This window comes from Cryptomeria japonica, chromosome 2 (assembly GCF_030272615.1).
Source record: "Cryptomeria japonica chromosome 2, Sugi_1.0, whole genome shotgun sequence".
NCBI classification, from domain to species: domain Eukaryota; kingdom Viridiplantae; phylum Streptophyta; class Pinopsida; order Cupressales; family Cupressaceae; genus Cryptomeria; species Cryptomeria japonica.
In genome coordinates, this window is record NC_081406.1 from 602,067,839 (window position 1) to 602,082,441 (window position 14,603).

Consider the following 14,603-nt stretch of genomic DNA (forward strand, 5'->3'; position numbering starts at 1 on the left):
CCAAACTCCTTGTATTCAGTTCATTATTATGTATTCACTGTATTTGGTGGCTACCCTTTTATAAATTTAAATTAATATTTGCCTATGTAATCAACAATATGAATATAAACAATAAAAATCGACAATATGAGTATAAACAACATGTGTGTGGTGCGAGAGCACCCTCATGATTGTAATGGTCAAATTTTGGTTCTCGTGTGAACAATCCGATGTCACGAGTGCATTTGGGTGGGCAGGTTTATGCTAGGCATGCTCCTCTCATGCATCCCAAAGCATCAGAATGTTGAGAGTCATACCCTACCGGTGCGATCTCTCAAGTGCCTCGAGTCCAAAAAAATGTCAAACTTTGACGGACTATTTCTTCCAATCCAGGACACATATGATTGATCCATTTGAACCTATGGGGTTGCGTGAGGCTCCTCTATAATAGCCTATCTCAGGTTTTGATGACTCGAAGCCATTTTCAATTCGTAGCATTTTTTCACCTGCTGTAAAAACCATTAGTTGCATGCAATGCAAAGTTGCAAGATAGGCTAGAATTTTTTCGGTTCATTGTGTACACAAACTGACATCACGAGCGCATCCAGATGATCAGATTCATGCTAGGCATGCTCCTCTCGTGCATCCCAAAGTGTTAGAACCTCGAGAGTTATACCCTATCGATGCGATCTCTCATGTGCATTGAGTGCAAAAAATTGTCATACTTTGATGGACAGTTTCATACAATGCAAAGTTGCAAGATAGGCTAGTATTGATTCAGTTCATCATGTTCCCAAACTGACATCATGAGCACGCTTGGGTGGGTAGGTTTATGCTAGGCATGCTCCTCTCGTGCATCCCAAAGCACTGAAACATTAAGAGTTATACCTTGAATCTCTCATCTAACCATAAAGCTCTATGTGTATGCATTATGTACTCATAAACTAGTTTGTCTTGAAACATTTTCATAAATTCAGCTACACATATATCATTTTTCACTAGCTCACATCTCTTCAAATCTTTTCAATCTTTAACTCCATATGTCACTATCTTGTGTTTTCCAAAAGAAACTAGTTTCCTACCAATTTCATGCGTGCTCTCCAAATAAACACATCTTGGTAAATGTTGCAAACCATCACATATAGCACAAGAACCTTCCAAAAAAGGCATCTTATAATAAATGCAACCATCATGTCTATTGCATGACACACTTGAAATAAATTCTCTTACCGACTTAGGAGGTGCTTGTATATTGCATTCCTACAAAACATCGTTAGTGTGCAAAGTAGAACAAATATGATGAAAAATATCATAGTGCATGGAAAATTCAATATGCATCCTACAACAACACAAGGTGCGTACATGATTAATCTTAATATAAAAAGGTTTTCCCATTCCAAAAAATCTTTGAGAAATTCTTATTTGAGGAAAATTTTCAAGGAATCTTTTATAAAATTTAGTTTGAGTCATATCCAAATAGTGTTTGGCATGTGGCTTACGATTTGTAGACCCGATTCACCTTCTAACAACATCTCTTTGGTTGGGCAAAACTCTTGTGTTGTCATGCCAAAAATTTTCAATTAATGTTCCTAGTGCATCAACAACAACCTTGTCTTTGTGTGGTAGTCTACCCGAGAATGCCCAAAGAGAATTATTCTTAGGTTCCTCTATTTTTTCTCGCCTTTGTAATGCTTTACTTATGTTCTACTAACTTTTAATGACCTATTTTACTTATCAAATGATATTTTTTTATTTTCTTGCTCATTATGGTTGATGTAATGACACGTAGAGTAGCATAAGAATCTTTAGTACATGATTTTGAACCAATAGCTTGATTGCATCAAATAGATTTCTCACAATATTTCTTTTGTTGTTACTTTCAACTGATCTTAGGCCTAGAATTTTCATTGTCTCTCTAGAATTTAAATTTTTAATCATTTGAACAATTAATGGACATCTGGTGGTTTGATTTAAGTTTTCAAAATAGTTTTTCCATATTATTTTAACCATTCACGTACAAGGTCGTTCATTCATTTTATCGGGCATTGGCTTCAATATATTCTCATCAATGTCAATTAGATACTTTGGTTTCCTACAAATGATTCTAGGAGGTGTTAACATTGGTGCATTGTGTAAATTCAATTAATCAAATAGAGCAGGTGTATGTTCATCATTTAATTAATTATTCAATGTGGTATCTTCTTTAATTGCATTAGGTTCATACGGTAAATCAAATGTCTCTTCTTCAATTGCATTAGGTGCATTATGTTTATTTTCTAAATTGAATCGAGATGTTGAGGATGACATACCTTCTTCTCCCATTGTTCTTATGTCACGTAATATCTTCATACGTTGCCTTTGTCTTTCCTTTTCATCATCTCGTTATTCCATCATTCCTCGCTTGTTCTTGTTAGATTCAATGACAGTACCAAAGACACTAAGAGGGGGGGGGGTTGAATCGGTGTCTAACTGGTTGCTTGAATATTTAAACTTATTTATAACTTTCCAACCCAAAATAGTGTATTGGTAAACAAGAATTAATGCTGTAAACACAAATAACAGAGACAACATATAAAAACACAATAACACAAGATATTTTAATGAGGAAACTGGTGTGGGAAAAACCTCGGTGGGATTTGTGACCCACAATATTTACTCACTGGCCAATGAATAAATACTACTTAGAATAAGGGCCTGCACATGCAGGAAGGCCAAATGCTTGGAGTGCACTGCTCAAAAGAGTCTCACTGACTACAATATGGATAATTAAATCCAATACAATGTATTGCTCAAATTAGCATCTTAAATGGCTGGTTCAGTACCGATTTAAGCTCAGTTAGATACCTTAACCAAAACCTTCATTGTCCACTATATCACCTCATACAATAATTTCCTATTCATTACATTCTTTCACTACTACTTCCTTCAAAATGACCTATGAGATCTCATACATATATGAGTCTATACAATATACCAAGTCGAATTAAAAATAGTTAATTACATTTACAAAATGATTCACATAAATAAAACTTTATCCCATGTTAGCCTGAGTGCTAGTATGTTAGGATTCCCAAAGATACTGAGAGGGGGGGGGGGGTGAATCAGTATCCGACCAGTAAAATAATTTACTTGAATTATAACATGAAAAGAATATCAAAACTGTGTACCGGTAAACCAAAAATAATGCAGCAAATAAGAATAACAACCACAACATAAGAGACACACCATAACATAGTATTTTTAACAAGGAAACCCGGTGTGGGAAAAACCTTGGTGGGATTTGTGACCCACAATATTCGCTTACTGGACAATAAGGGAATATTACTATTTACAATAGGGGCCTGCACATGCAGGAAGACCAAGTGCCTAGAGCTCACTGCTCAGTTACAAAAGAAGTCACACTGACTTACAAAAATGGATTATACAAATCCAATGTCTTGTACTGCTTCAGATCAGTATCACTTATGCCAGATTCAGTACTGATTTAAGCTCTGTAATATTCATAAACCATTATCCTATATCTGCCTTACAATTCACATATTATATCTGCACATCTACATCTATATAAATGTTCTACAATGATCTCATACTTATATGATTCATATTACAATCCGCTAAGTCGGCTTATAAAATATTTTACAATTAATTACAAAATACATTTATACAAAATTCCTGTCGGTCAGGGTGCCGGTAATCTTCCTTTTCGGTGCCGGTGATCTGTATGCCGGTGTAGAGTTTGCCGGTGTTGGTGTCTGTCTGTTGGTATCACATGATTGTAAGGTTGCCATCAATTACAATACCTTCAATCACCTACAATATCTCATTAGAGTGTGTATATTCCAACACAATATACTTCATTTCCAGTGTAATCTGGATGCCAGTGAAAGTGCCTGCCGGTGTCGGTGCCTGCCAGTGTATGATATCTGTGATGCTGGTGCATGTGTAGAAACCTGTTGCCGGTTGGTTTCCATCAATGAAAACATCAACTATTCTCATTAGAGTAGAGAATGCTAACAATCTCCCCTTTTGGCATTGATGGCAACACTCATGAGAAAAATCCAAAACTGCTATCCAAAAATGAAATCCAAAAAGATGTGTGCTCCCCCTGAGCAAGTGATCTCCTCTGTGCATTTATTTTCTCCATACTACTTATTTTTCTCTATACTACTACTCCCCCTTTGACATCAATGACAAAGGATGTCAAAAAGAATCAAATAATACAAAAATGCTACCTCATCGCCTATAACCGGTTGGTTACAATTTGAAAAATGTCTACCAAAACTAGATTTAGGCTCTGCATGAATTTGTTTCTCTCGGAGAGAATGGTCTTAGTTTGCTGGATCATGCCAGTTAGATAGTGCATTTGTTGCTTCGGTGATCGTTCTCCTTGAACTGTTGCCTTAGATAATTCAACCTGTTGAGTAATGAGATTGTCCAATTTTGGACCAAGTTTACTTTTGAGTTCCCAGGATTTATACCTTATTCTTGGCTTTTCTTTCTCAAGTTTCTCTAACTTCTCTTTGAAAACTGCCATTTCCTACTCAGAAACTGAGATAAGTCTCGAAGAACCTATCAAATTATCTGCAATATCATCGCTTTATTTTTGTGTCTTCTTGATTTCCTCGTCTATATCCTCTGTCAAAAAGTGAGGTTTACATGCTTCTCTATATATCTCCTTATACTCCAAAATTGTAGAATTAAGTACCGGTAAAAGTGTGTCCAAGTGATCGGTACAATTCTTTATAGTGTTCTCAAAGAATGTATTTTTCTCTTTGTCAAATCTCTCCTTAATGGTATGCTCATTCACCTTTTCTAGAGTTAGAACATTTTCAGCAATAAATTTGGACAATGTGTCCAATTTACCTAAAGAATCATTAATGTGATCTATCTCACAGGTAGGTGCAATCATTTTCAAGATAGGTAATGTGTCATCAATTGCCTTAAATGCTAAGGCATTGCAATCTATTATCCTCTTGATATAATCCAAAAGAATTAGTCGGTCTGAATTCTCCTACTGATGTGCTAGATTCTCCAACTACCTTTATTATTTGTTCCTTATTGTCAAAAAATTGTTGCTCTTTACTTACATTTTCTTCTGGTGGATCAGTCATTGCATAGATCTAATCCCTGGATCTACTCTCCCAAACAAAGTAGCCTACAAGCTCACCCCATACTAGAATGCAAAAATGGCAAGACAGATTGAAGAGTTTCTTGAATTAGGACTGATTGGCAAAAGTCTAAGCCCATGTGTAGTATTGGTAGGCCTTGCACCCAAGAAAGAAGGCACTTGGAGGCTTTGTACAGACTCAAGAGCCATCAACAAGATAACCATAAGGTATAGGTTCCCAATCCCTAGAATAGAGGATTTACTTGATTGCTTAGGGAGTTCAAAGTATTTTACAGAAATGGATCTAAAAAGTGGATACCATCAGATTAGAATAAGGACAAGGGATGAATGGAAAATATCTTTTAAAACCAAAGAGGGGTTATATGAGTGGAAGGTCATGCCATTTGGGTTGTCCAATGCTCCTAGTACCTTTATGAGGTTAATGAATGAATTCTTGGTGGAATTCATAGGAAAATTTGTTATAGTATACCTAGATGATATCTTGATCTTCAGTCACACAAAGGAAGAACACCTCAAACACATAGATATGGCTCTCAAGAGGTTACATTAAGAGAAACTAATGATAAATTTGGATAAGTGTTTGTTCATGTAGGAGGAAATCATCTACTTGGGTTTTATGATCTCACAAGGTGAGTTGAAAATAGACCAAGAGAAGGTGAGTTCTATACTGTCTTGGCCTACACCTAGAACTATGAATGATGTCCAAAGTTTCCATGGTTTATCAAATTTTTATAGGAAGTTCATAAGAGGATTTATTCATGTTTGTGCACCCATGCTTGACACCATAAAGGGAGGACAAAAGTGCAGGTTCAGTTGGACCAAAGAGGCAGATGATTCATTTGAGACATTGAAGAAGAAGGTTGTAGAACAACTATTCCTTGCCTTACTAGACTTCAATAAGATATTTCAAGTGGAATGTGATGCAAGCCACATGGCTATTGGGGCAGTGCTTAGTCAGGAAGGGAGGCCTATTGTTTTTTTCAGTGAAAATATAAATGACGCCAAGAAGAGATACTCATCTTATGACTTGGAGATGTATAGTGTAGTACAGTCTTTGAAGAAGTGGAGGCACTATTTATTGCTTAAGGAGTTTATAGTTTTTACTAATAATCAGGCACTCAGTTTCATAAATAGCCAAGAGAAGCTAAACCACCGGCACATGAAGTGGGTAGAGACCCTACAAGCCTTCACATTCACCCTCAAACACAAGAAGGGAGTCAAGAACAAAGTTGCAGATGCTTTGAGCAGGACAGTCTGGACTGTCAACTAGATCAAGATGGAGAGTGTTGGTATTGATTCCTTGAAGAGTATGTATGATGCTGATAAAGAATTTGGAGAGATATACAAGGTATGTGAAACCTTTGGTGAGAGATACCATATTGAGTTTTTTGAATTTCTGATACAAGATGGATTGTTGTTCAAAGGAGTGTAGTTGTGTATTCCTAAGTGTTCCATGAGGTTGAATATTATTAGGGAGAAGCACTGCGGAGCTATGACAAGTCATTTTGGCCTTGACAAGACCCTAGACCTTGTGAAGAGACATTATTTATGGCCTAAATTGTAGGTAGATGTAAGAAAGTTTATGGAGGCATGTGTCATATGTCAAAAATCCAAGGGGAAGTCTACAAATGCAGGTTTGTATAATCCCTTACCCATTCCTTCTAGGCCATGGGAGAGGATAAGTATGGACTTTGTGTTGGGTCCGCCTAGGACAAGGAGAGGATTTGACAGTGTCTTTGTAGTGATGGACAAGTTTAGTAAAATGGCTCATTTCTTGCCATGCAAGACTTATTGTGATGCATCATATGTTGCAGACCTATTCTTCAAAGAGATAGTCCAGATACATGGATTTCCCCTAAACATTATTTCAGACAGAGATGTGAAGTTCATAGGTCACTTTTAGAGGACCCTTTGGAAGAAGTTGGGGACTAACCTATCTTTTTCACTAGCCTATCATCCTCAAACGGATGGGCAAGATGAAGTTGTCAATAGGTCATTGGGAAACCTATTAAGGTGTTTGACAAGGAAATATGGAGAGAAGTGGGACAACATTTTATCACAGGCAGAATTCTTATACAATGATACCATAAAAAGGAGTATCTGGAAGTCTCCTTTCTAGATTGTATATGGCATCCACCCAAGGGGAGTGTTGGAGTTAAGAGAGTTACCCAAAGAAGAGCCCATTAGTGCAGATGGTGAAGCTTTTGCATCAGCCATCAAAGAGGTGCATGACCAAGTCAAGTCTCATCTCCAATAGTCTGTAATGAAGTATAAGGTTCATGCTGATAAGAAGAAGAGAGATGTACAATTTAGTGTTGGGGATTTGGTATGGGTACATTTGAAGAAGGAGAGACTCCCAAAAGGAAAATACACCAAGCTCATGCAGAGGAAGATTGGACCATGTCAGATATTGAAAAAGTGTGGACAAAATGTCTATGAGATCCAACTTCCTCTTGATCTTGGATTATCATCCATTTTTACCTATGACGTCCAACTTCCTCCCGATCTTGGATTATCACCCATTTTTAATGTGTGTGATCTTACACTTTTCAAAAGTGATGGCAATGAAGAAGAATAACTAATACAATTTGCAACAGAAAATGACATTCCAAGGAAGGAATCACCTTAGTTGAGAAAAGTGTTAGATACTAGAGTCACAAAGAAGACAAGGAACAAGGAGTACATTGAGTACTTGGTGGCTTGGAAAGACAAACCCGATTTTGAGGCGGTTTGGATGACAAGTGAGCAAATATCTAATCATGGTGCAGATTTACAAACCTTGATCTCAAGTGGGCTTTAGATCTCTTCTGCCAGGGAGTATGGTGTAGGAGCACCTCATAAAAAATCTATTCATGACCCCAAGGATGAAGACTAGGATCATTAGGGTTTCTTAAGAGTGTCTTGTGTTTCATGTATGCAAATAAACCCCACCATGTAAGCCCATGTCACCAATTAGGCAATTTGAGTAGCCAATTGGGACAATGTGGTCAAAAGGGGTAGTAGATGGTTTATATTTGTGTTTGATAGGTTTTAGAAATGTTTCGTGTGTGTTTTTTTGATACATATATGTGGATTCCAACCTTAGGGAGTATGACAAGTTTTCTACAAAATTGCAAAAATGCAACCTTTTGAAAATTGGTTGGGAGAAGCCTTTCAATGGCTCCAACCTACTCAAAGTTCAGTGGGAAACTGTTGGAGAGTTTTATAAGCCTTGTGGACATGATTCCCAAGGTTTTTGCTGTTGTAGTTGGAATTTGTGAAGCAATAATACACAAAATACTACTTTTTTCTGAGAAATTATGAGTTTGTAGGAGTTGCACATGTCTGTACGGATTGATTTGAATCTCACTATTCATGGAGTAGGTAGAGAGATGAAATATATTTATTTTGGTGGAATTCTGAGGTCTTAATTGTTCCAAAGTAGAGAGAACCCTCCATTCTTCTGACTATAACCCGAAAATTGAGGGTTTGGAGAGGGTTTTGAACAAAAATGGCTTTATCTTGCATTCTAGTCCATTAGAAGACTCTTCCTTTGGAGGGATGTAGGATAAGCCTTTGTATTTTAGTCTTTACATGGTTTGTTGCAGGGGAAACTTTGTTGTGTTGATAAAGGAACAAGATTAGGTAGGCATATCTATGTGACTACCTAGGACACCATTTAGGATAGTCATCATAAGTTGTCATAGCATTGGATTCCAGGTGTGCAACCCTAGAATTAGAGGTTTCTCACTATCCCCCACATGCCCGTAAAGTTTATTTTTTATTTGGTGTACCGGTAAAGATAGTTGCTTTGGAAAATAGGGCTAATTGCCCCTATTAGGTCTCTTAGCCTTTAAAGGGAACATACCTTGTGTTTGTAGATCTGGCCAAACCATTTTGGGGATGAATACAAATTCCAAAAGGGTCTATGAAATGGTAATTTTTTTGATGGGTGTGTGGAACATTTTTGAGTTAAGGTCCATTCTATCTCCAAATAGGGCTACAAGCCTAGGGGGTAGATTTCCAAAGAAGGTACAAGGAATTGGTGCCCAAAACCAAAACCATTGTTTGGAATAGTTCTTAGATGTCAATTATTAATCAAATTCCAAATACCTAAGAGTAAAATTCACCGGTAAGGCATGTTTGAGGAGTTGAAGCCTTTTACTCATCTTAAGTAGGCCCAAGCTTAGTGAATGTGTGTGTAGTTTTATCCAAGGTGTGGAGTCCTTCCTTGCAGGACCCTTGTAATCATTTTAAGGGTCAGTAGCCTAAACTTGTTTGGGCTTGTCCTTAGGAGTTTGGGTAGGGCTCTGCATCACATTTCATTTTTGAGTTAAGGTCCATTCTATCACCAAATAGGGCTACAAGTCTAGGGGGTAGATTTCCAAAGAAGGTACAAGGAATTGGTGCCGAAAACCAAAACCAGTGTTTGGAATAGTTCTTAGATGTCAATTATTGATCAAATTCCAAATACCTAAGAGTAAAAGACACCGGTAAGGAATGTTTGAGGAGTTGAAGCCTTTTACTCATCTTGAGTAGGCCCAAGCTTAGTGAATGTGTGTGTAGTTTTATCTAAGGTGTGGAGTCCTTCCTTGCAGGACCCTTGTAATCATTTCAAGGGTCAGTAGCCTAACCTTGTTTGGGCTTGTCCTTAGGAGTTTTGGTAGGGCTCTGCATCACATTTCATATCTTCATCTTGCATCTTGCATCTTAATCCATCATCTCATCTTAGCTAGGATCTTACTTGTAGTCATTTTGATCCTAGAATCATCATTCATAACTTGTTCTGTAGGTTGTCATCTCAAGGATCAAGTGCTCTTCCAAGTGAGGGACACCTTGAATCTTTGAGATCTTTAGAGATAGAGGAGGATGGGATAAGCCTAGCAAATATTAAGATTTCTTGGAGTAACAATTAGATTAGTTTGCATTTTCCATCTCTTGATTTCACTAACATAACGTCTCATGTGTGTGTGTGTGTGATTTGTGTTTTCTTGCATGTGTAGGCATCCCTCACATTTTAACCACACAACATCATCATAAATAAATGTAAGCCACAACATGCATATAATGAATACACATAAATAAACAAACATGAATCCCAACATCATCATAGTCCTACATATATCATCACCCACATAGAAACATAATATATGAACTGTCAACATGCAGTGTCTAACATCAAACTAGAAGAATAAAAAACACAAACAAAGCCATAATTATTCATCAACAGTATCATAAAAGAGTGTGTCATGGTAGGGCACTACAAATTAGTTAATTTATGTGCACATAACTAATCTAGGCCGATACAATTGACCTATAATGTTATACATTTCTATGCACAATTTCAAACCATTTATCTATGAGAGGTACAATCATTTTTGTATACTTAGCAATCATATTTATGACATGTCAAAATTATACTTCTTTTTTGTTCCTAGATCCAAGCCCCCCATTTTCCTTGCATTAAATTTACTAAACTTTGTATTATTTACATGCTTTTATAATTCTAAATAGGCATTTAATTAAATTTTAGGTTAAACTGTGTATGATTTTATTCATATATTTAATTAGCGTAGATTAAACTTTAGAAAAAGAGTGAATTTCTTTTATAGTTATCATAAAGGTCAAATTTGCAAATACATGTTTCTCTTAATCTTAGGTCTATTTTGAGGAGAGTTCCTTGATACATCTAGACACATTGAAAATGGGGCAATTTTGTGCGCAATTAGGTCCCTTACCCTATTTCACTTATCTACCAATTATATGTATACACCCATCCCATTTTCTATCCCTATATTCACATAATCATCTCAACCATACTCTAATTAAATGTAATTATGCACGTATTCTTATAGACATTCTTCATACTTTATACCACCTAAATTCAATTCTTAGGTCAAGTATGTAGTCATGGGATTAAGCATATGACCCTAGACCCTTTAAAATTAATATTAAATAATAAAATTAAGTTAAATCTTGCTGGAACTTTTCCATCCAACGATTGACTAAACATACTTTTTTGAATATTTTTTTGTTATGTTTTTGTATATAAAGACATCCATTGAATTCACTTTAGACATCCATGGTTTGATAGCTATATTCAAATATCTTTTGTATTCACACTTTCATTGAAACATTAAAATAAATCTAGACCAACACAAGCATTCTAGGTGCATATGCATAATTGAAGATTGTTGTTTTCAACCCTAATCTAACCATAACCAAATCCTAGCCTAAACTTAATGCTAAACCTAATTAAATTCTAATCGTAATTGAACTCTATTCTTAATATAGCCCTTACCATAATCAAACCCTAATCATATTTAAACCCTAACCTAGATTGATATTTAATCCTAATCTATTCCTAACCTTAATCTATCCCAAACCCTAATCCTAATTGAACTTTTATACTAATTTAACCCCAACCTTAATGTAATTGAACCATAACCCTAATTCTAGCCCTAACTTTGATGTAAACCCTAAACGTAATTATAACCCTAACCATAGACTTAACCTTAACACTAAAACCTAACCCAAACAAATAGAAAATTATAATAATAATTGCAACAATAATATTACATATTATTGCAACAAACATTAATAATATAATATTATATATATAATACGCTGAAAGATATCCTTCTCGAGGCGCCTTTTTTAATCATGTACCCCAAACTCTAATAGGTGTCTCGAGAAGGATATCTCTCGACGTATTATATATATATTTGATTAAAATCAAATATATGTAAGCTAGTTATGAAATAATGACAGACTTATGAAGTATGTATAATTACTACTAACACTCGGAAAAAAATAAAAAAGTAGTCAAGGTGAATTAATAGAATAGAAAATCAAAATTTTACAAACTGTCAAATCAAGTTTGAAAGTGAAGAATAAATCCACAACTACAAACTCAACCTTGATCTCCAAACTCAACACAAGATAAATTAATACATTCTAATTTTAATACAAATCATATGCTAAGACTCTTCTAAATCCTAAATAGTAGCCTAACTTTTACAACATTCACTATAACATTCCTCCTTCAATTATAAAACTAAAAATCTAGATATAACAATTGAGTTGTCATAAGTAAATGATTGAAAGTAAAACACATCACAATCAAGGAGAAATCACACATACTTTCAGATTTATACAACTCATAAACGTTTATTTTGGATTCAATTATTATTAGCTTTCTGCAATCTAGATTCTACTGTGTGAGATTTTTTACATTTAATAAACAATTGAATTGTCATAGATAATTCGACAAAGACAAAATTGAAAAAAATAAAACAATTCTTAGATTTCCGTAATCTATATTCAACAATATTTATTTTGGATTCAATTGTTTTTTTAGATTTCTGCAATCAAGATTCCTTGCATTCAATAAAGGTGATTGGACAGAGGTAAATCACATAAAAGAAGAAGAGAAATCGGGTGGCCACCACTGGATTTAAAAATTCGACACTAACCAGCCAGTCCGCAACATCAAGGATGGAAAACTAATACCTATCTACTTTGTCACGCGTTCGATCGGTCTAACCAGCCAGTCCGCAACATATTTACCCTAGAAACTTCTATAAATAATCTCTTCAAACAATAAAATAACCAGATGAATTCATAAGGCCACCACACGAGATAGAATGGCGGCTGTTAGAGTGCAATCCCTGGCGGGAAGTGGGGTGGAGAGCATACCAGATGAGTTCATAAGGCCACCACACGAGAGACCTGGTGCCAACATAGATGGCCCTTCTGTGCAAGTTCCACTCATAGATATGGCTAATTTAAGTCACCAGGGCCTCCGTGAAAAGACCATAGAAGACATAGGAAGTGCTGCTAGTGAATGGGGTCTTTTCCAGGTGGTCAATCACGGAATTTTGGAAGAACTCATTCAACGTCTTCAAGGCGTTGGAAAGGAGTTCTTCGATCTTCCGCAGGAAGAAAAGGAGAGCTATTCTAACAATGCTGCTGCGGGTATTTTGGAGGGTTATGGTACCCGGCTGGCCCATAATATTGATGGAAAGCTTGAGTGGATTGATTACTTTTTCCATGTTTTGTGGCCTCCTTCCAGACGTGACTTCAAAACCTGGCCTCGCCATCCTTCCTCTTACATGTATACTTCTTCCTCTCTCTTTCTTTTACTTGTGCATCATGTTCATTCATTTTTACATATTTTTGATGAATTCGTGTGTCAGTTTTTATTAATTTTAAGTGATGAATATCTAGCTATGATTTTATTGTAGAGAGGTGAATGATGAATATGCTAAATCACTTTTGGAAGTGGTGAATAAGTTGCTTATAGTCTTGTCTCTCTATCTTGGTGTGGAAGAACACACCATGAAAGAGGAACTTGGTGGTGAGGATTTGGAGATGGAGATGAAAATAAATTACTACCCACCATGCCCCCAACCAGAACTTGCATTGGGAGTAGAACCTCATACTGACATGAGTTCGTTGACTGTTCTAGTGCCTAATGAAGTTCCTGGGTTACAAGTTTACAAAGATGGTCATTGGGTTGGCGTAGATTATGTTCCTAATGCTATCATCGTCCACATTGGAGATCAATTGGAGGTTATCTAATTCTCTCTTCATTTTTCTTCTCTTTTCTTTTTCTTTTTATTTGATTTTGTATTTTTTTTCACAGTGATAAAAATAATGCAGGTTTTGAGCAATGGAAAGTACAAGAGTGTTTTACATCGCAGTGTGGTGAGTAAAGACAAAGTGAGAATGTCGTGGCCTGTATTTTGTACTCCTCCAACAAATAAAGTTATTGGCCCCATAAAAGAGCTCATTGATGAAAAAAATCCTCCTTTGTATAATGCCAAGACTTACGCAGAGTTTAAGCATCGTAAGATCAACAAGTTGAAGCAATGAATTTAAAAGCACAACAAGCTAGATCCGCAAAATAATTAGCTATGCTTAAAATTAAGTGAGTCTAATTTGCATTAATAATTATATCAAAGATAGTTAAGCTAGATGAAGTTTTTAATTTGTGGTATCATCATCTAATATGATGTTTAATGTATAAATAAAAATGATGATCCTAATAAGAATGTGTTTTATTCATGTTCAAGTATATTCCACCTACATGAAGCCTTGGATTTTCTTATTGGCATTCTATTTTAGCATGAAACATTGACATTGATCATAATCGATCGATGGCATCGTACAACCTTGTGTCCTGCCTTTTAACTCTTAAATAAATCTTCGTTTTAGAGATATTAATTTAGAGCTATATTATTTACTTGTTAATAATTTTCTTTTATATAATTGTTTACTTTATTTTTGTTTGAAGAGCTATTTTGTTTTTTATTAGAAAAATGTGGTCTTGTGGACCACTTCCTTTATATTGATAAGTAGAAAAATATGAACTAAAATCTTTATAATCAACATGTATTAAAAGTGGGACAAAAATAAAATATAGAAACTATTTTGTATTTGTACAAAAAACTACAATGATACACTTCATATTTGGTTATAGTATTTAAAACCAATAAGAAAACATATCCATCTT

General features: G+C 35.5%; 1 protein-coding gene across 1 annotated transcript; it reads left to right on the plus strand.

Moving 5' to 3' along the window:
* Positions 1-12,714: 12,714 nt before the first annotated feature.
* Positions 12,715-14,165, plus strand: LOC131062961 (flavonol synthase/flavanone 3-hydroxylase). The gene is made up of 3 exons (XM_057996710.1): positions 12,715-13,202; positions 13,333-13,660; positions 13,751-14,165. Exons 1-3 carry the CDS (start codon positions 12,733-12,735, stop codon positions 13,961-13,963), a joined length of 1,011 nt encoding a protein of 336 aa, XP_057852693.1. The 5' UTR covers positions 12,715-12,732; the 3' UTR covers positions 13,964-14,165.
* The last annotated feature ends 438 nt before the right edge of the window (positions 14,166-14,603 follow it).

Coding starts and splice junctions, on each gene's coding strand:
- LOC131062961 (XM_057996710.1), top strand. CDS start 12,733: ATGGCGGCTGTTAGAGTGCAATCCCTGGCGGGAAGTGGGGTGGAGAGC. Junction 13,203..13,332: donor CGCCATCCTTCCTCTTACAT/GTATACTTCTTC, acceptor ATTTTATTGTAG/AGAGGTGAATGATGAATATG. Junction 13,661..13,750: donor ACATTGGAGATCAATTGGAG/GTTATCTAATTC, acceptor AAAATAATGCAG/GTTTTGAGCAATGGAAAGTA.